Source organism: Sus scrofa, chromosome 7, assembly GCF_000003025.6.
Source record: "Sus scrofa isolate TJ Tabasco breed Duroc chromosome 7, Sscrofa11.1, whole genome shotgun sequence".
NCBI classification, from domain to species: domain Eukaryota; kingdom Metazoa; phylum Chordata; class Mammalia; order Artiodactyla; family Suidae; genus Sus; species Sus scrofa.
In genome coordinates, this window is record NC_010449.5 from 33,030,743 (window position 1) to 33,054,829 (window position 24,087).

Sequence of the window (24,087 nt, forward strand, 5' to 3'; positions counted from 1 at the left end):
CTCTCTGCTCCCTGTTGGGATCTCACAGGGAGAGAGGCCAGTCCAGTAATAGCAACGTGTGGTCTTTGGACAAACACCCTGGTCACAGACCCTGCCAGCTGCGGGGAGAAGCTCGTGGTCTTGGGACAGGAAAGGGGGTTTTGCAAATAAATCCTTGTTCAGCAGAAAAGGAGGCATGACTGACTGTCCAAGTTGTGCTAACTTTTCTTCTGTCACCAGACTGGGGCCTGTCCAGTGGCGAGCCCAGGACTGAGTGAGCCCATCTGAGTATTTAGGCCACTCTACTGCCTAGGTCTCACTGGACTTAGCAGGGCATTCAGTTTCCTATCTGGTAGTTGGCCTGTGACTAGTGTATTTTTCGTCTGTTCTGCTGTGCTCTTCCCTTGGATTCCTAAATGGATTTTAAACATTTTGGACCATCTCTGGAGTGATTCCATCCAGACTTGGTTCCATCCCTGGAGTGACAGGGCAGGAGAACAGCACTGGCTCAATAGTTAGGCCTGGGTCTTAGGTGCCATCTTCACCCCAGTGAGCCATGTGACTGTGCCAGATAGTGGAAATGTCACGCTGTACCTTTATTGGCCAGATGGTCAAGGTCAGTGAGAAGACTTGAGGAAATCTCAGGCAGGATGAGGTAGGAGTATTCTTTTCAGTCCTCCTCACTTCTCTTCCCCGCGCTGATCCCTGTGCTCTCCTTTCAGGGTTTCTCAGTGGAAGGGCAGGAGAACCTGCAGGAGATCCTCAGCAAGCAGCTGCTACTCTGTCAATTCCTCATGGCACTCTCTGTTGTTCGGACAGGTGACACCTCCTCTGCCGTCTCCCCACCCAGACCCACTAGAGACCCTGCTAGACAAAAGCATGTATAGTGGTGGGCTTAGACGTTAAAAAAAAAATCTGCTTAGTTCTCTTGTGGCACAGCAGGTTAAGGATCCGGCATTGTCGCTGCAGTGGCTTGGGTCGGTGCTGTAGCATGGGTTTGATCCCTGGTCTGGGAACTTCCATTGGCCAAGGGTGAGGCCAAAAAAAAAAAAAAAAAAAAAAATCTGCTGTATCAGGTGACAGGTGGCTGAATGAGGAATTTTGGGGAAAAAAGTGCTGTAGAATCTCCAAAGTCCCTCTAAAACTGAATCTCTCAGGTGCTGAGTCCCTGACTTTGTCATACCCACTGAGACTGCCTTACCCGCTTCCTGGAATAGAAGCTGCTGATTGCTGTTGGTGTTTTCTCTCTAATCCAGGAGGCCACTTCATCTGTAAAACCTTTGACCTCTTCACACCGTTCAGCGTGGGGCTTATCTACCTGCTGTACTGCTGCTTTGAACGAGTGTGTCTCTTTAAGCCGATTACCAGTCGTCCTGCCAACTCAGAGAGGTGAGATTTTCCTTTCACTTTAATCAGACTAGTTGGCCCAATGTCAGAACAGAAAATCCTGGTGCATCTCTGGCAGGACAGTCAAGTCACGTGGAAAACCTTGACTTTAAAAAAGTCACTGGAGCCAAGAGGAGATAGGATTTAGGAGTACTGGTTCTTTGATGTGCCATTCAGTCTCTGCCTTCTCCTCCACAGACCTTATTCAGCACACTCACAATCCTTGCCCTGGCCCTGGAGGGAGAAGGAGACCAATAAGGGGTCACTTGGAGTGACATAGGCTGGGAAAGGGCAAGTCGACCACCACCCAGAGGCAGTGCTGGCGTCCCGGATGGGACACAGTGCCTGTGCACAATGTGAGAGAGGGTCCGGCCAGTCTCAATTGCTAGGTGGCTTATTAAGAACACAGATTGCTAGAAATTGGCACAACATTATAAATCAACTATACTTTAATTTGAAAAATAATAAAGCTATAGAACTGAAAAAAACCAAACCAAACCAAACCACAGATTGCTGGAGTTCTCTTATGGTGCAGTGGATTAAAGATCCAATGTTGTTACTTCAGTGACTTGGGTCACTGCTGTGGCGAGAGTTTGATCCCTGGCCTGGAAACTTCCACATGCCAAAGGTGCAGCTGAAGAAAAAATAAACAAACAAAAAAACCCAGGTTGTTGGGCCCCATCTCTGGAAAAGTCTGATTGTCTTGAACTTAACAGACTCTCCAGGTGACGGTGATGCAGCCAACCTGGCACAGGGCAGTTGGGAACCACTGCCACAGAGAGTAGAAGTAGAGTGCAAGGTAAAAGGGAAGGATTTGAGGTGAACCTCACAGCACACAGTCTGTGCTGCTCTTTGTGCAGACAGGAGCCTTATGACTCAACAAGTGGTTTGGGGAGGAGGAATGGGGGAAGCCCTTGCTCTGGGGAGTGACACTTATCTCCTGCCAGGTATGTGGTGTGCAAGGGCCTGAAGGTGGGCACAGATGACGTACGGGATTACCTCTTCTCAGTCAATATTAAGCTCAACCAGCTGCGGAACTCCGAGTCTGATGTCAACCTTGTGGTCCCCTTGGAGGTGATCAAGGGAGATCATGAATTTACCGATTACATGATACGGTCCAATGAGAGGTAAGAAAACTAATATGTTTTGTCTTTTTCTTTTTTTCTTTTGGCACCACTGGGTTATCAAGGAAGACTAGAGAATGAAGGGCTAAGTGCCTGGGTCTTGGTATCATTTTGTCAATTTTGAAAAATTGGTCACGGGGATTGGTCTGCTTGTTCCGCAGTTCCCTGGTACCTTGGGGACCCGCATCCTGCTCCCATGCCGTGTCACAAGGGTGGCCAGTGGGAGTGTGGCTGACGTAGCCTTGCTCATAGAAGCCTGAGTATGATAGTGAAACCTGGCAGAGCAGATTGTCCCTATGTCCTCGGAGGATTAATTTCCTTTAATTGCTTCTGTTTGTAAAAGGCCGTCATAGTCCTTCTAAAAGGACTTCATCAGTTGCCCTGTGAAGTCCCATAATTGTATAACATGCTTTGAAAGTTTCTGGTACCAAAGTTTTTGCCAGTGCATGAGTTCCCCAAGTGGGCCATCTGAGTTCTGTTTTATTTTCTAATTTTTTAAACTTCTGTAGTTGTTTCCCCCCTCCCTGTGAGTGGAGATAATTTAAAGTTATGACAGTTGGCTCCGTTTCTAAGTGGGCAGGCCTTATTGAACAGTTTTTTGAAGTAGGTTGGAGAGTTGTGTAGTAGCAATGAATCAGCAGAAGTGCTTTCTTAGGGGGCCAAGCAGGTCATTTCTAAGAGTGCAATCCCAAGTCTCCCAGGGACGGTTGAATGTATAGGTGGTCTGAGGGAAAGGTGAGAGGAGAGGAAGTCTTTATCCATCTTGCCCATCATCTCTCAGAATGTCAGCTTTCCTTGGTACTGTCCCATGAGTGCTCTCATCTTGATGGAAGGCTAGGTATCAGGGTGGAGCAGATGCTCATTTTCAGCATGTTTTTATTTTTTATTTTGTTTTTCTGCTTTTTAGGGCAGCACCCATGGCATATGCAGGTTCCCAGGCTAGGGGTCTAATCGGAGCTACAGCTGCCAGCCTACACCACAGCCACAGCAATGCCAGATCTGAGCGGCATATGCAACCTACACCACAGCTCACGGCAGTGCCAGATCCTTATCCCACTGAGCAAGGCCAGGGATCGAACCCACAATTTCATGGCTCCTGGTCAGGTTCGTTTCTGCTGCACCATGATGGGAACTCCGAAGCTACTGATTTTTATCACCATAAGTTAATTTTGCCTATTCTAGAACTTTGTATATTTGGAATCATACATATACACTTCTGTGTCTGGTTTTTTTTTTTTTTTTTTTTTTGGCCTCACCATAATGTTTTATTTGAGATTAATTCATGTCGTATGGGTTTGTTTCTTTTTATTGCCGAATAGTGTATAGTCCATTATATGGATATACCATGTTTATTCTTCTGTTGATGGACACTTGTAATATTTCCAGTTTGGGGCTGTTATGAATAAAGCTGCTACAGTGTTCTTGTACAAGTGGACAGGTGTTTGCATTTCTCTTGGATAAATACCCAAAAGTAGAAATTATAGGTCATAGGTAGATGTTTATTTAATTCTAATGATGCCATGTGGTTTTCGAAAGTACTCCCTTTAGCAAAGTATGAGAGGTTTTTTTTTTTTTTTTTTTGCTGCACCCATGACACAAAAAATTTCCCAGGCCAGGGTTCAAACCCAAGCCACAGCAGCAACCCAGGCTGGTGCGTTTGACAACAGCAGATCCTTAACCTGCTGTGCCATAGGGGATCTCCTCATTGTGGTCTTAATTTGCATTTTGTGCTGACTAAAGATTTTGAGCCCCCTTTTTTATGTGTTTATTGGCTATATGCATATTTTCTTTTATGAAGTGTCTCTTCAAATCTTTTGACCATTTAAAAAATTGATTTGTGTTTTTAAGTTGTAGCAATTATTTATATATTCTGAATATAAGTCTGGTATGTTGTGAATATTTTTTCCCTATCTGTGATTGCCTATTCATCTTCTTAATGGTGTCTTTTTTTTTTTTTTTGGCCATGCCCATGGCATGTGGAAGTTCCCAGGCCAGGGATCAAACCCATGCCACATAGACACCCAAACTGCTGCAGTGACAGTGCCAGCTCCTTAACCCACTGTACCACAGGAGAACTCCTCGTTGCTGTCTTTTGAGTCCTTTTTTTTATTGTAAAGTATACATAAAGTAAAATTTACTGTTTTAGGAATTTCCTTGTGGCACAGTGGGTTAAGGGGCTAGAGTTGCTGTAGCTGTGGCACAGGCTGCAGCTGTGGTGCAGGTTTGATCTCTGGCCCAGGAACTTCTGCATGCTGTAGGTGTGGCCAAAAAAAAGAAAAATACGTATAATTCATTGGTATTGAGTATATTCACGTTGTTGTGCAACCATCACCATAATGCATTCCCAGAACTTTTAAATCATCCAAAGCAGAAACTTTGTGCCCATCAAACAGTAACTCCCTATTGCCTTTATTCCCAGCCATTGGTACCCTCTGTTATATTTTCTATCTCTATGAATTTGCTTAGTGCAAGAACCTCATATAAGTGCAAGTACCTCGTATAAGTGCACTCATCCTTTTTGGTCTGGCTTATTTCACTTAGCATAATGTTTTCAAAATTCATGTGTTGCACTATGTGCTAGGATTTCATTCCTTTTTAAGGCTCATAATCCATTATATGTATGTAGCAGTTTTGGTTTATCCATTCATTTGTTGATGGACATTTGGGTTTTCCCCACATTTTAGCTACTGAGAACAATGCTGCCTTGAATATTGGTGTGAAAAGTGTAATTGTTTGTGTCCCCACTTTCAGTTCCTCTGGGTATACATCCAGAAGTGGGGTTGCTGGATCATTTTATAATTCTGTTTAACTTTTTATTTTTATTTTATTTATTTATTTATTTATTTTTTTGTCTTTTTGCCTTTTCTAGGGCGCTTCCACGGCATGTGGAGATTCCCAGACTAGGGGTCTAATTGGAGCCATAGCCACTGGCCTTCGCCAGAGCCACCGCAATGCTGGATCCTAGCCGTGTCCGCAACCTACATCACAGCTCACAGCAACGCAGGATCCTTAACCCACTGAGCAAGGCGGGATCGAACCCGCAACCTCATGGTTCCTAGTCGGATTTGTTAACCACTGTGCCACGACGGGAACTCCCTGTTTAACTTTTTAAAGAACAGCCTTGTAATTTGCCACACCGTTTTACATTCCAACCAGTAATGCTCCAATTTATCCACATCTTCACCAACACTTGTTATTTTCTGTTTTTTTTTTTTCCATAATAGCCATCCTAATGGGTGTGAACTGGTATCTCACTGTACTTTCAGTTTGTATTCTTCTAAGGACTGATGATTTTGAGTATGTTTTCCTGTGTGAATTGGCCATTTGTTTGTTTATTTTTTGGCCATGCTGTTGGCATATGAAGCTCCTGAGCCAAAATCAAACCTGCTGCCACAGCAGTGACCTTAACCACTGCAGTGACAATGCCAGATCCTTAACCCTCTGTGCCACAAGAAAACTCTGAATTGGCTATTTGTATATCTCCTTTGGAGAAATGCCCATTCAAGTCCTTTGCTCGTTTGTTATTTTTTTAAATTTTACTCATTCTTTATTGAGGTATAATTGACTTACAGTATCATATTAGTTTCAGGTGTACAACATAGTGATTTGATGTTTTTATACTCTACAAAATGTTCGCTATGATAAGTCTGGTTGTCCTTTGTCCCCATAAATAGTTATGATATTATTGACTGTATTCCCTATACTGTGTGTTACATCCAGTTATTTATTTTATAACTGGAAACTTGTACCTCTTAACCACCATCTCTGATTTCACTAATCCCCCCCACTCCCTTCTCTGGCAACCCCAGTTTGTTCTTGTATCTATGAGTCTGTTTCTGTTCTGTTCATTCATTTGGTTTGTTTTTTTAGACTCTACATGTAAGTGAAATAAAACAGTGTTTATCTTTCTCTGACTTTAATTTTACTTAGCATAATACTCTCTAGGTCTATTCATGTTGTTGCAAATGGCAAGATTTCACTCTTTTATGGCTGAGGGCCACACCCATGGCATATGGAGGTTCACAGGCTAGGGATCTAATTAGAGCTATAGCTGCCAGCCTCTGCCACAGCCACAGCACTGTGGGATCTGAGCCACATCTGTGACGTACACCGGATCCGTAACCCACTGAATGAGGTCAGGGATCGCAACCTCATGGTTCCTAGTGGGACTCGCTTCCACTACACCATGACGGGAACTCCAACATCTTCTTTATTTATTCAACCATTTATGGACACGTAGGTTGCTTCTGTATATTGGCTATTGTAAATAACGCTGGACTGAACATAGGGGAGGTGTATATATTTTTGAATTAGCGTTTTTGTTTTCTTTAAAAAATTTACCAAAAGTAGAATTGCTAGATCATATGATAATTCTGTTTTTAAGTTTTTGAGAAACTTCCATACTGTTTTCCATAGTAGCTATACCATCTCACATTCATTGAGTGTTCCTTTTTCTCCCTGTCCTCCTCATCACTTGTTATCTTTTTGATAATAGCTATTCTGACAGATGGGGGGTGATATCTCATCATGGTTTTGATTTGCATTTCCCTGGTGATTAGTGATGTTGGACATCATCTTTTCACGTGTCTGTTGGTCATCTGTGTGTCTTCCTCAGGAAAATGTCTATTCAGATCCTCTCCCTATTTTTAAATCAGGTTTTTTTAAAAAAAATTATTGAGGTATAGTTGATTTACAATGTTGTGTTAGTTTCTGGTGTACAGCAAAGAGATACACACACATACAAACTTTTTCAGGTTCTTTTCTGTTATAGTTTATCACAAGATATTGTATATAGTTCTCTGTGCTATGCAGTAGAACCTTGTTGTTTATCTACTTTATATACAGTAGTTTGTAACCCAAACTCCTAATTTTTCTCTCCTCTACTTCCCCCTTGGGTACTATAAGTTTGTTTTTAATATCTGAGTCTATTTCTGTTTTGTTCATAAGTTCATTTGCATCATTTTTTTAGATTCCACACTAAGTGATACACGATATTTGTCTGACTTACTTCACCTAGTATGATAATCTCTTGTCTGTCCATGTTGCTGAAAATGGCATATCTCATTTTTTATGGGTCAGTAATATTCCAGTGTGTGTATATGTGTGTGTGTGTGTGTACACACACACATCTTTATCCATTCATCTAGGTGTTTGGGTGTGTTTTTTTTGATGTTGGATTATATGAATTCTTTGTATATTTTAGATTGTAACCTCTTACCTGATACATTGTTTGCAAATATCTCTTCCCATTCAGTAGGCTGCCTTTTTGTTTTGTTGATAGTTTTCTTTGCTGTGAAAAAGCGTTTTAGCTTTTGATGTAGTACCATTTGTTTATTTTTGCTTTTGTTTCCCTTGCCAAGTAGATATATCCAAAAAAAATTGCTAAGACTGATGTCCAAGAGCATACTACTGCTTATATTTTCTTCTGAAAGTGTAATGGATTCAGGTTTTACTCCAGTCTTTTTTTTTTTTTTTAATGATCATACCCATGGCATATGGAAGCTCCCAGGCCAGGGTTGAATTGGAGCTTCAGCTGTAACCTATGCTGAAGCCATGGCAATGCTGGATCCTTTTTTCTTGGTTTTTTGTTTTTTTCTTTTTTTAGTGCTGCACCTGTGGATGATGGAAGTTCCCAGGCTAGGAGTTGAATCAGAACTGCAGCTGCTGGCCTATGCCAAGCCACAGAAACCTGGGATCCCAGCTGCATCTGCAACCTATACCACACCATGTGGCAATGCCAGATCCTTAACCCACTTAGCAAGTCTAGGGATTGGACCTGCATCCTCATGGATACTAGTCGGGTTCTTAACCCACTAGGCCACAATGGAAACTCCCAGCACTGGATGATTTAACCCACTGCACTGGGCCAAGGAGTGAACCCACACCTCCACAGCATCCCAGTTTGTTGCACTCGGGAACTCCTACATGTAGTCTTTAATCCATTTTGAGTTTACTTTTGTATATGGTGTGAGAAATTAGATGAGTTTGATTCTTTTGCACATAGTTATCCAATTTTCTTAACACTATTTATTAGAGAGGGTGTTTTTCCCCTCTGTATAGTCTTCCTTCCTTTTCTTTCTTTTTTTTTGGTCTGTGCCTGTGGCACATGACTAAATCCTGGGCTAGAAATTGAACCTGTGCCACAGTGACCTGAGCCACTTCAGTGACAGCACTGGTTCCTTAACTAGCTGCATCACAAGGAAACTCCATTTTTGCCTCCTTTATCATAGATTAATTTCCCATATATGTGTGGGTTAATTTCTGGGCTCTTTGTTCTGTTCTATTGATCTATGTGTCTTGTGTGTGTGTGTGTGCCAGTTCCATACTGTTCCGATTACTGTAGCTCTGTAGTATAGTTGGAAATTAGGGAGTATGACACCTCCAGCTTTGTTGTTATTCTCAAGATTGTTTTGGAGTTCCCGTTGTGGTGCAGTGGAAACGAATCCGACTAGGAACCATGAGGTTGTGGGTTTGATCCCTGGCCTCAATCAGTGGGTTAAGGATCCAGTGTTGCCGTGAGCTGTGGTGTAGGTCACAGATGTGGCTTGGATCCCATGGTGCTGTGGCTCTGGCTTAGGGTGGCAGCAACAGCTCCGATTAGACCCCTAGCCTGGGAACCTCCATATGCCTTAGGTGTGGCCCTAAAAGGACAAAAAGTCCAAAAAAAAAAAAAAAGATTGTTTTGGCTTTTTGGGGTCTTTCATGGTTTCCCACACATTTTAGAATTATTTGTTCTAGTTCTGTGAAAAATGCCATTGGTATTTCAATAGGGATTGCATTAACTGCAGTTTTCCTTGGGTAGTATGGTCATTTTAACAAAATTCTTTCAATCTGTGGACACAGTATATCTTCCCATTTGTGTTGTCTTCAATTTCTTGAATGAATCAGTGTCTTACAGCTTTCTGAATATAGGTCTTTGACCAGCTTGGTTAGATTTATTTGTAGTTATTTTACCTTTTTTGGCATTTTTTGGCCATGCCTATGGTATGTGGAAGTTCCTGGTCCAGGGATTGAACCCACCCACAGCAGCAACCCAAGCTGTTTCAGTGCTGATGCCCGATTCTTAACCTGCTGCCACTCAAGAGAACTGTAGCATTTTATCTTTGTCATGCAATTGTAAATGGTAATGTTTTCTTAATTTCTTTTTCTGATAGTTTGTTGTTAGTATATAGAAATGCAACAGATTTTTTTTTTTTTTTCTTTTTAGGGCCATACCCAAGGCATATGGAGGTTCCAGGCTAGGGGTTGAATCGAATCTGTAGCTGCCAGCCTATGCCACAGCCACAGCAATGCCCATATCCAAGCTGCGTCTGTGATCTACAGCACAGCTTGTGGCAACGCTGGATCCTTAGCCCACTGAGTGAGGCCAGGGTCGAACCAGCATTCTCGTGGATACTAGTCAGATTCATTTCTGCTGAGCCATGATGGGAACTCCCTTTTTTTTGGGTGTGTGGCCTCTCTAGGATTTTCTATATATAGTATCATGACATCTGCAAACAGTAACAATTTTACTTCTTTTTTCCAACTTGGATACTTTTGTTTCTTTTTCCTGTCCGATTGTTGTGGCTAGGACTTCCAATATAATGTTGAATAAAAATGACAAGAGTGAGCATTCTTGTCTTGTTCCTGATCTTAGAGGAAAGATTTTCAGCTTTTCACTGTTGGGTGTAATGTTGGCTGTAGATTTGTCATATATGGCCTTTGAGGTATGGTCTCTATCTACCAACTTTGTTGAGAGTTTTTAATCATTGATGGATGTTGAATTTTGTCAAGAGCCTTTTCTGTATCTAGTGAGATGATCATATGATTTTTATTCAGCTTGTTGATGTGGTGTATTACATTGATTGATTTGCAGATATCGAACCATCCTTGCATCCATGGGATAAATTCCAGTTGATTATGGTGCACAATCTTTTAAATATATTGTTTAATTCAGTTTGCTAATATTTTGTTGAGAATTCTTATACCTGTGTTTTATCAGAGACATTTGGCATGTAATTTTCTGTTTTTTTCATGTCTTCAGTTTGGTATTGGGTGATGCTGGCCTACTAGAGCAAGTTCAGAATATTCTTTCTCTTCCTTTTTTAGAGTAGTTTGAGAAGGATAGGTGTTAAATCTTCTTTCAGTGTGTTCTTAGAATTCACCTGTGAAGCTGTCTGGTCCTAGACTTTTGTTTGTTGGGAGGTTTTTTTGTTTTGTTTTTTCCCTGATTCAGTTTTACCATTGGTAATCACCTATTCATATTTTCTGTTTCTTCTTAATTTAGTATTAGGAGCTTTTACGTTTCTAGGAATTTATCATTTGTCCTACGTCATCCATAAAATTATTTGTAATGTCTTATTTCCTTTGTATTTCTGTGGTGTCAGTTGTGACTTTTATTTCTAATTTTATTTATCTGGGTCTTCTCTCTTTTTTACTTAATGAATTTGGCTACAGGTTTATCATTTTTGCCTATCTTTTCAAAGAACCAGCTCTTAGTTTCATTGATCTTTTCTGTTGTTTACTTTAGTCTCTATTTGATTTCTTTCTGTTCTGATCTTATTTTTTTTCCTTCTACTAACGTCAGGTTTTGTTTGTTCTTTTTCTAGTTCTTAAAGGAGGCGTAGGTTTAGATTGTTTGATATTTTTGTTTCCTGAGCTAGGGTTGTATCGTTATTCCCCCCCCCCCCCAGAACAGCTTTTGCAGTGTCCCATAGATTTTGGATCATTGTGTTTCCATTTTCATTTGTCTCCAGGTTTGTTTTTTTTTTTTTTCTTTTCCTTCTTTCTTTTTTTAATGGCTGCACTCATGGCATATGGAAGTTCCTGGGCCAGGGACTGAATCCCCACCACAGCTGTGGCCATGTTGGATCCTTAAACCCACTGTGCTGGCTGGGGATTGAACTCCTGCAGTGACTCAAGCCACTGCAGTCAGTCTTTTTTTCTTTTTCTTTTTTTTTGCTTTTGAGGGCCACACCCAAGGCATATGGAGGTTCCCAGGCTGGGGGTCACATTGGAGCCACAGCTGCCAGCCTACTACACCACAGCCACAGCATGCAGGATCCGAGCTGCATCTGTGATCCACACCACAGCTCATGGCAGTGCCAGATCCTAACCCACTGAGCGAGGCCAGGGATTGAACCCGCAACTTCCTGGTTCCTAGTTAGATTCGTTCCTGCTGCGCCACGACAGGAACTCCTGCAGTCAGTCATATTCTTAATCCACCCTGCTACAATGCAAACTCTTGTCTCCAGGTGTTTTTTGATTTCCTTTTTGATTTCTTCAGTGACCCATTAGTTGTTAAGTCACATGCTGGTTTGTGTTTTTTGCAGTTTTTTTCTTGTAGTTGATTTCTAGTCTTACACATTATGGTTGGAAAAGATGCTTGATGTTATTTCAGTCTTTGTAAAGTTATTGAGACTTGGTTTGTGGCCCAACTTGTGATCTATCGTGGAGAATGTTTGACATACACTTAAAGATAATGTATATTCTGCTATTAAGTCCGTCTGGTCTAATGTGTTATTTAAGGCTATGATTTCCTTATTTTCTTTTTGGATGATCTGGTCATTGATGTAAATAGGGTGTTAAAGTCCCCTACCCATTACTGTGTTACTGTCAGTTTCTCCCTTTATCGTAACTTTTGCTTTATGTGTTTAGGTGTTCCTATGTTGTGTTCATATATATTTACAATTGCAGTACCTTCTTGTTGGACTGACTCCTTTATCATTTTGTAATGTCCTCTATCTCTTGTTACAGTTTTTGTTTTAAAGTCTATTTTGTCTGATATAGCTATAGCTACCCTAGCTTTCTTTGGGTTCCAGTTTCATGAAATATCTTTTCCATCCACTTGTATTCAGTCTGTGTGTGTCTTTAGATTTGAAGTGAGTCTTTTATAAGAAGCATTTAAATGGGTCTTTTTTTTTTTTTTTCAATCTGTTCAGCCACTGCATGTCGTTTGATAGGAGCATTTAGTCCATTTGCCTTTAGAGTAGTTATTGATAGGTGTTTATTTATTGCCATTTTTTTCATTTTGTTCTAGTTGTTTTTGTAGCTTCTTTTTTGTTTTGTTTTGTTTTGTCTTTTAAGGGCCACACCTGCTAGGGGTTCCCAGGCTAGGGGTTGAATCAGAGCTGTAGCTGCTGGCCTGTGTTCACAGCCACAGTAACACCAGATCTGAGCTGCGTTTGCAACCTACACCACAGCACCACAGCACCACAGCTCATGGCAACGCTGGATCCTTAACCCACCGAGTGAGACCAGAGATTGAACCACATCTTCATGGATGCTAATTGGGTTTGTTAACTGCTGAGCCATGAACCTCTGTGTGTATGGTTTTTTTTTTTTTTTTTTTTTTGGTTCTTTTTTTTTTTCTTTTGCTCTCTTCCCCTGTGATTTTGACTGTCTTTAGTATTATATTTGGATTCCTTTCTCTCTTTTTAGGTGTGCATTTATTATGTATAGGTTTTGGTTTGTGGTTACTGTGAGGTTAATATGTAATTATCTGTCTGTCTGTGGTTATGAAGTTGATGATCTCAGAGTTTGAATGCATTCTAAAAATCTTGCATTTTCACTCACCTCTTCCCATTTCACCTTTAATGTTTTGACATCATGTGTTACATTTCTGTTTTGTATATCCCTTAACCCCTCATTGTGGATAAATATTTTTTTACTACTTTTGACTTTAACCGTTCCTACTAGCTTTATAAGTGGGTTATATAATAGCTTTATTGTCTATCTGCCTTTACCAATAGGATTTTTTCCTTTTTTTTTTGTTTTTTTGTTTTTTGGTTTTTGGGTTTTTTTGCTGTGCATGAGGCATATGGAAGTTCCCAGGCCAGGGATTGAACCCTGCACCACAGCAGCGATGATACCTCCTTTTCCACTTTACATTTCTTGTAAAGCTGGTTTAGTATTGCTGAACTCTCATAGCTTTTACTTTTACTTTTTTGTAAAAATCTTTATCTCTCTTTCAAATCTGAATGATAGCCTTGCAGGAATGATAGCCTTGTAGTATTCTTGGTTATAGATTTTTTTTTTCATCACTTTGATATATTGTGCCTTTCTCTTCTAGTCTGCAGTTCTTGCTGAAAAGTCAGCTGACAATCTTATGGGAGTTCCCTTGTATGTAACTAGTTGCCCTTCTCTTGCAGCTTTTTAAGATTCTGTCTTTATTTTTTACTTCTTGTCATTTAATCATAATGTGTCTTGGTGTGGAGCTCTTTGGGTTTATCTTGTTTGGGACTCTCTGTGTTTCCTGGACTTGAATGTCTATTTCCTCTCCAAGGTTAGGGAAATTTTCAGCTATTATTACTTCAAATGAGTTCTCTGCCCCATTTCTTTCTCTTTTCTTAAACTGTCCTCATTTTTAAAATTCTTTTTTCTGTTAGCTTGGGTGATTTCTACTATTATGTCTTCCACTTCACTGATCTGTTTCCCTATACATCTAATCTACTGTTGATTCTTTCCAGTACATTTTAAAGAAGTTATTATATTCTTTAGCTCTGATTCTTCTTCACATTTTTTAACTTTGTTAGACTTCTCACTATGTTCATTCTTCTCACTTGGTTGAGCTTCTTTATGATCATTACTTGAACTCTTGATCAAGTAGTAGATCAAGTGCTTATCTCCACCTCTCTTAATTCTTCTGGGGTTTTAATCTTGTGCTTTCATTGAAATATATTCCTCTGTTTCCCATTTTGCCTAGTTCTATGTTTATTTCTGTGTATTAGATAGATTGGTTACATTTCCCAATTAGGGAAAAATGGCCTTATATAGGAAATGTCCTATGGGATCCAGCAACATACTCCTTTCTGGGTGTGGGCTACATAGGCCCACCTGTTGTGACAGGATTGACCACTGTGGGTGTGCTATTAGGTGGGGCTGGCCCCTGACCTGGTTGGGTACCAGGCCCTGCCTTGTGTGGTAGTTGCCAGCCTTCTGGTAGGTAGGGCTGGGTCCCATTGTAGGGCCCTGGGGTTGGTGCTGACCCTTTGATGGATGGGGCCTAGTTCTGGAATAGGTGGCTGTGAAGCATGGGACAGCTGGCTGTGGGTTCTGGGGGGGCCCAAGGGCTGGTGTAGTCTGCTTATAGGTAGGCTTAAGTTCTGGGGCAGCTGTCAGAGAGACTAGGGATTCCTAGGACTGGTGCCAGCCCATTGATGGGTGGGTAAGCCCTCAGCATTAATAGGTAGAGGGAGGACACCCAAATAGTGCTTGCCCCACACCAGTGTACTCATATTAGAACAAGCTCCCCATAAATGGCTGCTGCCAGCATCTGTGTCCCCAGGGGGAGTCCCAGTGGGCTTCTGTCTCTCAGGGAGACTCTCCAAGATCAGCAACTGGGTCTCACCCAGGCTCCTTAAAAATTACTGCCTGAGGAGTTCCTGTTGTGGCACAACAGAAATGAATCTGACCAGTATTCATGAGGATGCGGGTTCAATCCCTGGCCTTGCTCAGTGGGTTAAGGATCTGGCACTGCCATGAGCTATGGTGTAGGTCTCAGACATGGCTCAGATCCCGAATTGCTGTGGCTGTAGTGAAGGTTGGCAGCTGTAGCTCTGACTCAACCCCTAGCCTGGGAACTTCCATATGCTGCTAGTGTGGCCTTTAAAAGCAAAAAAAAAAAAAAAAAATTACTGCCTGACTTACATCTGGACAAATTATAATTCAAAAAGGTATATGCACCCCTATGTTCATAACAGCACTATTCACAATAGCCAAAACATGGAATCAGCCTAAATGTCCATTGACAGATGAATGGATAAAGAAAATGTGGTCCATACACACAAACTGGAATGCTACTCCAATATTACAGCCGAAAAAGAATGAAATAATGCCATTTGCAGCAACATGATTGGATGTAGAGATTTCATCTTAGGTAAGCCAGAAAGAGGAAGACAAATACCATATAATACCACTTGTATGTGGAATCTAAAATATGATACAAGGAGTTCCTGTGGTGGCTGAGTGGAAAGGAATCTGACTAGCATCCATGAGGACACAGGTTCAATCCTTGGCCTTGCTCAGTGGGTTAAGGATATGGCATTGCCATGAGCTGTGGTGTAGGTTGCAGACATAGCTCAGATCCTGAGTTGCTTTGGCTGTGGCACAGTCCAGTGGCTACAGCTCTGATTTGACCCCTAGCCTGGGAACCTCCATATGCCACAGGTACGGCCCTTGAAAGACCAAATAAATAAATAAATAGAAAAATTTTTAAATAAAAATAAAATATGACATAAACTACTGTATCTGTAGAAATTATTTTTCTTCTTTATTTCGTTAATTCAATGAAGTACATTGGATGATTTTCAAATGATGTCTGTATTTTTTGATAAACTCCAGCTGGTTATGAGCATCAATCGCTCATGCTACATTTGATTTACTAATATTTTATTAGGGGTTTTGGAGGGTCTGAAATAAAAGAAGTTAGGAGTTCCCTTGTCGCTCAGCAGGTTAAGGATCTGGCATTGTCACTGTAGCTACTTGGGCCACTGTTAAGGCACAGTTTTGATCCCTGGCCCAGGAACTTGCACATGTGGACATGGGCAAAAAGAAAAAGAAAGAATAAATCAAAGAAGCTGGAAAGAAAAGCGCAAATCAAGTCCAGAGTAGAATAAAGAACATAATAATTTGCTCTTATTTCATTTTTTTAATATAATTATCTGTAGCATTTAAGTAAATATATATGCATACATATTTTTTCATTTTTTTATTTGTAATGATTTTTATTTTTTCCTTTATAGCTGATTTACAGTGTTCTGTCAATTTTCTACTCCACAGTAGGGTGACCCTGTTACACATACATGTATATATTCTTTTTTCTCACATTATCATGCTCCATCATAAGTGACTAGATATAGTTCCCAGTGCTCTGCAGCAGGATCTCATTGCTTGTCCATTTCAAAGGCAATAGTTTGCATCTATTAACCCCAAATTCCCAATCCATCCCACTCCCTCGCCTTCCTCCTTGGTGACCACAAGTCTGTTCTCCAAGTCCATGATTTTCTTTTCTGTGGAAAGGTTCATTTGTGCCATATATTAGATTCCAGAGAGAAGTGATATCGTACGGTATTTGTCTTTCTCTTTCTGACTTACTTCACTTAGTATGAGAGTCTCTAGTTCCATTCATCCATGCAGATGACATTATTTTGTTCTTTTTTATGGCTGAGGTAGTATTCCATCGTGTATATATACCAAATCCATTCATATGTTGATGGACATTTGGGTTGTTTCCATGTCTTGGCTATTGTAAATAGAGCTGCAGTGAACATGCAGGTGCATGTTCTTTTTCAAGGAAAGTTTTGTCTGGATATATGCCCGAGTGGGATTGCTGGATCATATGGCAGTTCTATGTATAGTTTTCTAAGGTACCTCCTACTGTTTTCCATAGTGGTTGTACCAATTTACATTCCTACCAACAGTGCAGGAGGGTTCCCTTTTCTCCACAGCTGCTCCAGCATTTGTTGTTTGTGGACTTATTAATGATGGCCATTCTTACTGGTGTGAGGTGGTACCTCATGGTAGTTTCAATTTGCATTTCTCTAATAATCAGTGATGTTGAGCATTTTTTCATGTGCTTGTTGCCCATCTGTATATCTTCTTTGGAGAACTGTCTATTCAGGTCTTTTGTCCATTTTGGGTTTTTGGCTTTTTTGCTGTTGAGTTGTGTAAGTTGTTTGTATATTTTAGAGATTAAGCCCTTGTCTTATATGCATACATATGTATTTATTAAATGCTATATATTTTTCTTTAAGGACAGCTTTAGCTCAGTCTCCTATGTTACCTCTTCAGTATTATTTGGTTCAATTTTTTTTTTTTGGTCTTTTGTCCTTTTAGGGCTGCGACCCCGGCATATGGAGGTTCCCAGGCTAGGGGTCTAATCAGAGCTGTTGCTGCTGGCCTACACCACAGCCGCAGCAACGTCAGATCCGAGCCACATCTGTGATCTGCACCACAGCTCACGGCAGTGCTGGATCCTTAACCCACTGAGTGAGGCCAGGGATCGAACCTGAAACCTCATTGTTCCTAGTCGGATTCATTTCCGCTGAGCCATGGTGGGAACTCCCTGGTTCAAAATATTTAAAAAATTTCCCTTATGATTTGTTCTTTGATTCATCGTTATGAAATGTATGGGATTTTTTTTCTTTTTGGTCATGGCATATGGAGTTCCCGGGCCAGGGATCAGATCCAAGTAGCAGTTCTGACCTGTGCTGCAGCTGTGGCAACACCAGATCCTTTAACCCACTGTGCCTGGCTGGGGATCAAACCTGTGTCCTGGCACCGCAGAGATGCCACCAATGCCCTTGCCCCACAGCAGAAACTCCAAATGTGTGGTTTCTAATATCCAGATATTAGGGGATTTTCAAGATACGTATTATATTTAGTCCCATTGTTCTCAGAATGTACTCTTTCTGATTTTTCATCCTTTGAAATTTATTGGGCTTTCTAATGGCCCACTGTATGATCTGTCCTGGTGAATATTCCATTTGTAGTTAGTTGGTTTCTTTTTTCCTTTTTCGTTTTTTTTTTTTTTTTTTTGCTTTTTAGGGCAGTACCTGTGGCATATGGAAGTTCCCAGGCTAGGGGTTGAATCAGAGCTGCAGCTGCCGGCCTACAACACAGCCACAGCAACACAGGATCTAAGCCACATCTGCAGCCTGTAACCACAGCTCACGGCAGTGCCGGATTCACAACCGTCTGAGCGAGGCCATGGGTCGAACCTGCATGCTCATGGATACTAGTTGGGTTCATAACCCACTGAGCCCCAGCAGGACCCCCCCCCAGTAGTAGTTGGTGATTATAGTGTTCTATATAAATGTTAATTTGGTCACGTTGGTTCATAGTTTTTCAGATCTTCTATATCTTGGCTGATATTTTCACCTCTGTCAGTTGTTAAAAGGAGGCTGTTAAAGTCTTTAACTATGATTGTTGATTGGTCTGTTTCTTCAGTTTTGTTATTTTTTACTTCATGTCTTTGGGATCTTTGTTATTAGGCACATACATTCACATTTAAGGTTGTTTTGTTTTAATAAATTGATCTTTTGTTGTTATATAAAATAACCCTTTTTATCTCTAGTAGTACTCTGTCTTGAAGTCTACTTTGATATTATTATAGCCACGTCAGCTTTTGTTTGCTTAGTATTTGCGTGGTTTATCTTTTTTTTCCTCTTTTTTGGCTATACCCCCAGAATATGGAAGTTCCTGGGCCAGGGACTGAGTCTGAGCCACAGTTTCAACCTCCACCACAGCTGCAGCAATGCCAGATCCGTGACCCACTGCACCAGGCCAGGGATCAAACCCGCACCACTGCACAGACTGCTGGATCCTTAACCCACTGTACCACAGTGGGAACTCCTTGTGGTTTATCTTTTTATGTCTTTTTATTTTCAACCTTTGTCTTGGTAAATAACATATGGTTGCTTCTTACCTTTTTATCCCGTGTGACAGTCTGCCTTTTAATTGAAGTGTTCAGGACACTTACATGGAATATAATTTTTGATGTGTTTGGGTTTAAATCCTTTATCTTGGTTGTTTGATTTCTGTCTCTCCTGTCTTTTCTTTGTTTTCTGTTTCTTCCTTCTTTCCTTCCTTTTTTGGGTGACAAATTTAGTATTTTTGTCTGTTTGGATTTTTTTATTTTTATTTTTATGGTCACACTTGTGGCATATGGAAGTTCCCCAGCCAGAGATCAAATCCAAGCCACAGATGTGACCTACATTGCAGCTGTGGCAACACTGGATCCTTTAACTCACTGCGCCTGGCTGGCGATTGAACCTGCACTTCCACAGCCACCTGAGCTGCTGCAGTCGGATTCTTAACCCACTGTACCACAGTGGTAACTTCTTTTTATTCCTTTTGTGTTATACTTTACTTGTTGCGCTAGAACTTACAATGTGCATCTTTATTATAATTTACCTTCAAAGGGTGTTTTGCTGCTTCATGAACAGTGTAAGAACCTTACTAGAGTAAACATGCATGCAAAGTTCTTTTGCTTTTGTGTTCTTGTTTTATGTAATCCTTACTTTACTTTGCTCTTGTTTTTATTTTAAACAGTCTATAGTTGTTTTAACAGATTTAAAGATATACACACTTATATATGTACATCTCTCTGTCTTGTTTTTAAAGGTCCTTGATATTTACTGACATACTTAGCTAGTCTGGTGTCCTTCACTCCCCCCTGCAGAACCAGGTTTCCTCCTTCCTTCTTCCCTCCCTCCCTTCTTCTCTCTCTCGTTTTAGGGCTGCACCTGTGGCATATGGAAGATCCCAGGCTAGGGGTTGAATTGGAGCTGTAGCTGCCGGCCTACACCATAGCTTACAGCAACGCTGGATCCTTAACCCACTGAGTGGGGCCAGGGATGGAACCCCCAGGGATTGAACCCACATCCTCACGGTTACTAGTTGGGTTCGTTACCGCTGAGCCACAACAGGAACTCCAGAACCGGGTTTCTATTTGGAATCATTACCCTTCAGTCTAAAGAATTTCTTTTAGCTTGCTTTTTTAGTGCAAGTAATTCCTGAGGCTACTTCTTTCAGCTTTTGTCTTTTGAGAATGTATTTCTCTTTCAAAGGATATTCTCATTAGATTTAGAATTTGAGGTGTTTTCTTTCACATTTTAAGGATATTGTTCCACTGTTCTCTGCCTTTCCTGTTCTTGATGAGGAGTCAGCCATTAGTCCTATCATTGTTTCTGTATATATCGTATGTCCATTTTTCTCTGATTGCTTTTAAGATTTTCTCTTTATCTTTTGTCAATTAATCTGTGAGAAAGGAAGCAAGACTATACAGTGGAGAAGATAGTCTCTTCAGTAAGTGGTGCTGGGAAAATGGTCAGCTGCATGTAAAATATGAAATTAGAACATTTTCTCGCACTATGTACAAAAATAAACTCAATATGGATCAAAGACCTAAATGTAAGACTGGAAACCATAAAACTAGAAGAAAACAAGGGCAGAACTCTCTTGACATAAATCATAGATGTTTTTTGGGGGGGCGTTCAGTCTCCTAAGGCAAAGGAAACAAAAGCAAAAATAAAGAAATGGTACCTAATTAAACTTAAAGCTTTTGCGTAGCAAAGGAAACTGACGAAACAAAAAGACAACCTAGTGAATGGGAGAAAATATTTGCAAATGATATGACTGATAAAGGGTTAATATCCAAGATGTATAGACAGTTCATATAATTCAATATCAGTAAAAATGAACAACCTGATTAAGAAATGGGCAGAAGTGGAGTTCCCGTCGTGGCTCAGTGGTTAACGAATCAGACTAGGAACCATGAGGTTACGGGTTCGATCCCTGGCCTTGCTCAGTGGGTTAAGGATCTGGCGTTGCCATGAACTGTGTTGTAGGTTGCAGATGCGGCTCGGATCCCGTGATGCTGTGGCTCTGGTGTAGGCCGGGGGCTACAGCTCCGATTCGACCCCTAGCCTGGGAACCTCCATATGCCGCAGGAGCAGCACAAGAAATGGCAAAAGACCAAAAAAAAAAAAAAAAAAAAAAAGAGCAGAAGACTTGAAAATACGTTTTTCCAAGGAAGACATATAGATGGCCAATAGGCATATGAAAATATGCTCAACATCATTAATCGTCAGAGAAAATGCAAATCAAATGATATCATCTCGTACCTGTCAGAATTGCCACCATCAAAAAGTCTACAAGTAACAAATGTTGGTAAGGATGTGGAGAAAAGGAAATCCTTGTACACTGTTGGAATGTATATTGGGGCAGCTACTATGGAAAACGGTGCAGAAATTCTTCAAAAAAATTGATTCAGCATATGATCCTGCAATTCCACTCCTAGGTATCTATCAGAAGGAAGTAAAAGCACTAATTTGAAGTAGCACCCCAGTGTTTGTGGCAGCATTATTTACAGTAGCCAAGATATGGAAGCAACCTAAGTGTCCATTGATGGATGAATGGATAAAGAAGATGTGGTGTATATATATACAATGGAATAGTAGTCATAAAAAAGAAATTCTGCCTTTTGTAATAATATGGATAGACCTAGAGTGATGGAAATCACTTAGTGAAATCAGACAGAGAAAGATAAATACTGTATGTTTCACTTACATGTGGAATCTAAAAAATGAATGAATAACAAAACAAATGGACTCATAGACTTAGAGAACAATTTAGTTACTAGTGGAGAGAGGGAGGAGGGATGGGGCAAGATTGGGGTAAGGGATTAAAAGGTATAAACTTATGTGTAAAATATATAAGCTATAAGAATAGCTAATATTTCATAGTAACTTTAGAGTATAATCTAAAATTTTGAATCAGTATGTTGTACACCTGAAACTAGCATAATATTGAAAATTGACTATTTCAGTAAATTAAGTCATTTCTAATATAGTTTTCATTTCTAGTATTTCTCTTTTTTAAAAATACAGTTTTTGTATCTCTGCTAGTATTCTCCATCTTCTTATGCATGTTATTTTATACCTTTTCCACTAGATCCTTTAATATGTTTTTCATAGTTTGTTTTTTTTCTTTTTTGGCCTGTGGCATATGGAGTTCTGGGCCAAGGATCACACCTGTGTCCTCGTACTGCAGAGATGCTGCCAATCCCATTGTGCCACAGTGGGAACTCTCATCATTATTTTGTAGGTTCTGTCTGATAATTCCAACATGTGGACAATTTCTGGGTCTTGTTCTATTGGACTGTTTTCCATCCTATCAGTGGGTCACATTTCCTTGCTTTATCATGTCTCGTACTTTTTATACAATGTCTGGTTTTTAATTTTTTAAAAACAGTTATGGAGACAAGTAGAAAGGGCAGCCATTAGTTTAGGTGCATCAGTTTAGTGTGTAGTTAAACTAGGTCTGGGCTCTGCTGTTGCTTCATTTAGAAACAGTTCACTCCTGTTTTCAAATTTTTAAGGATGAGATCAAAACCTTCTTTTTAGGTGGACTTGGGATGTGAGTGCCTGGAGGGTGTCACTCACTTATTCTGCTTCACCTTAAGCTCTCAGGAGGGCCCATGTAACTGTACTTTTGGGTGTGATTGAAGGGGTTCTCTTTTTGAGTCTCTAGCCCTTCCTCCAAACATAGATTGCCACTGCTCTGGCTAAACTTCCCTGTCCTGGTATCTTTTGGCTGTCTTCTGAGATCAAATCTTTTTTTTTTTTTTTTTCCCTTCTAGCCATTGTAGTCTGCAGATCAAAGCTCTGGCCAAAATCCATGCCTTTGTTCAAGACACGTGAGTGTTGCCGCTTTTCAGAATTCACCTATTTCAGGGGAGGCCTTTTTGTTTGTACTTTCCCCAGAGCTCTTTGTTTATATCATTTCTACAAACAGTTAAAAATGCCTGTTTTATCCCATACCTTGCCATGGTCTAGGAAGGATGCCAGAGAAGCATATGACATGAACTTTGCCCTCAAAGATTTTATGTGGTCTTTCAACAGTTAACAGTAACCCAGCAAAAGGATACAAGAGAAGTTAGGGAGAGTACATCACAGGGTGCAGGGTGGCATAGCCTGAGTAGAATACATAATGTTCAGGGGACACAGAGTAAAGAGAGGTCAGGAGAGGAGAGGTGCGACTGGTCAAGGAAGACTGCTGGTAGGGGCATTATAAGCTAATTCAGCTTCCTGGGGCATGGTGACATCCACCGGCCTGTGTCAGCAGAGGATGTGCCAGTGGGGAACTGGAAGAAGGGTGTGTGGGGACCCAGGCACCCACGATGGTCTCCTTCCCTTTGGCGGGTTGAGGAGATAGTCTTGTCTGTGTGCACGTGAGCTCCTGTCTCCAGGAGGCAGAGCTGGGTGTTACAAACACCCTGGGCTGATGGCAGCGTGGCCTCGTGTGTACACACACGTTCATTCACATGGACCTCCTCTCTCTGGGGTTCTGATGGGCATGCAGGAGGCACACTCCTTGTACCTGTTGGAAGTTTTAATCATTTGCTGGCTTCATGTTCCTAGGACCCTGAGTGAGCCTCGGCAGGCAGAGATCCGGAAAGAGTGCCTTCGACTTTGGGGGGTGAGTGTCGCCCCAGCCCATTTTTGCTCTAGGGCAGGGAAGCTTTAGAGAAGAATGGGATTGACTCCTGAGACTGTCTCCTTAGGGTCGCCCCCTGCTGCCTGTTGTCACAGCACTCCAGAGCAGGGTGTCTCAGCCTTGTTGAGACAGGCCTTCTTGGCCCTGTCATTGCCAGTTTAGCCCTACAGCTGGGTTGGAAAGGACAAGGGTGGTTGGTGAACAGGCTCGTTTTCCTGCTGGTGACCCTGGGTAGCAGCAGTGACCACAGAAACCCCCAGGGAAAGGGAAGTGGCCCGTAGGGTGTGCTACTATGGGCCTGCAAGGGAGCAGGGCCTGAATTAGCCATCTCCAGCCCCTTCTTTCTAGCTTCCTTTGTTGCATTTCCTCCTCCCCAGTCCCAGCTTGTGCTCTTGCCTGTGTAGTCACACACGGCCTTGGTTCGAAGTGCATTTGGAAACCAAAGCTCTTTGCTATTTTGTTTCAGATCCCTGACCAGGCTCGAGTTGCTCCTTCTTCCACAGACCCCAAATCTAAATTCTTCGAGCTAATCCAGGTAAATTTGGTGTCTGGTGAAAATAAAAAAGAGGCCTCATTAGATGTGGTGTCACAGGTGGAACTTCTGCTGTAGGGTGCTGAG

At 41.2% G+C, this 24,087-nt stretch overlaps 1 protein-coding gene across 1 annotated transcript in view; it reads left to right on the forward strand.

Annotated features, from left to right (window-relative positions):
- CMTR1 (cap methyltransferase 1) overlaps positions 1 to 24,087 on the forward strand; it is a 63,241-nt gene that overhangs the window by 30,244 nt on the left and 8,910 nt on the right. The window contains 6 exon segments of the mRNA XM_001924210.5: positions 702 to 798; positions 1,236 to 1,368; positions 2,313 to 2,492; positions 22,612 to 22,668; positions 23,393 to 23,450; positions 23,935 to 24,003. Coding sequence (XP_001924245.3) covers positions 702 to 798; positions 1,236 to 1,368; positions 2,313 to 2,492; positions 22,612 to 22,668; positions 23,393 to 23,450; positions 23,935 to 24,003 — 594 coding nt within the window.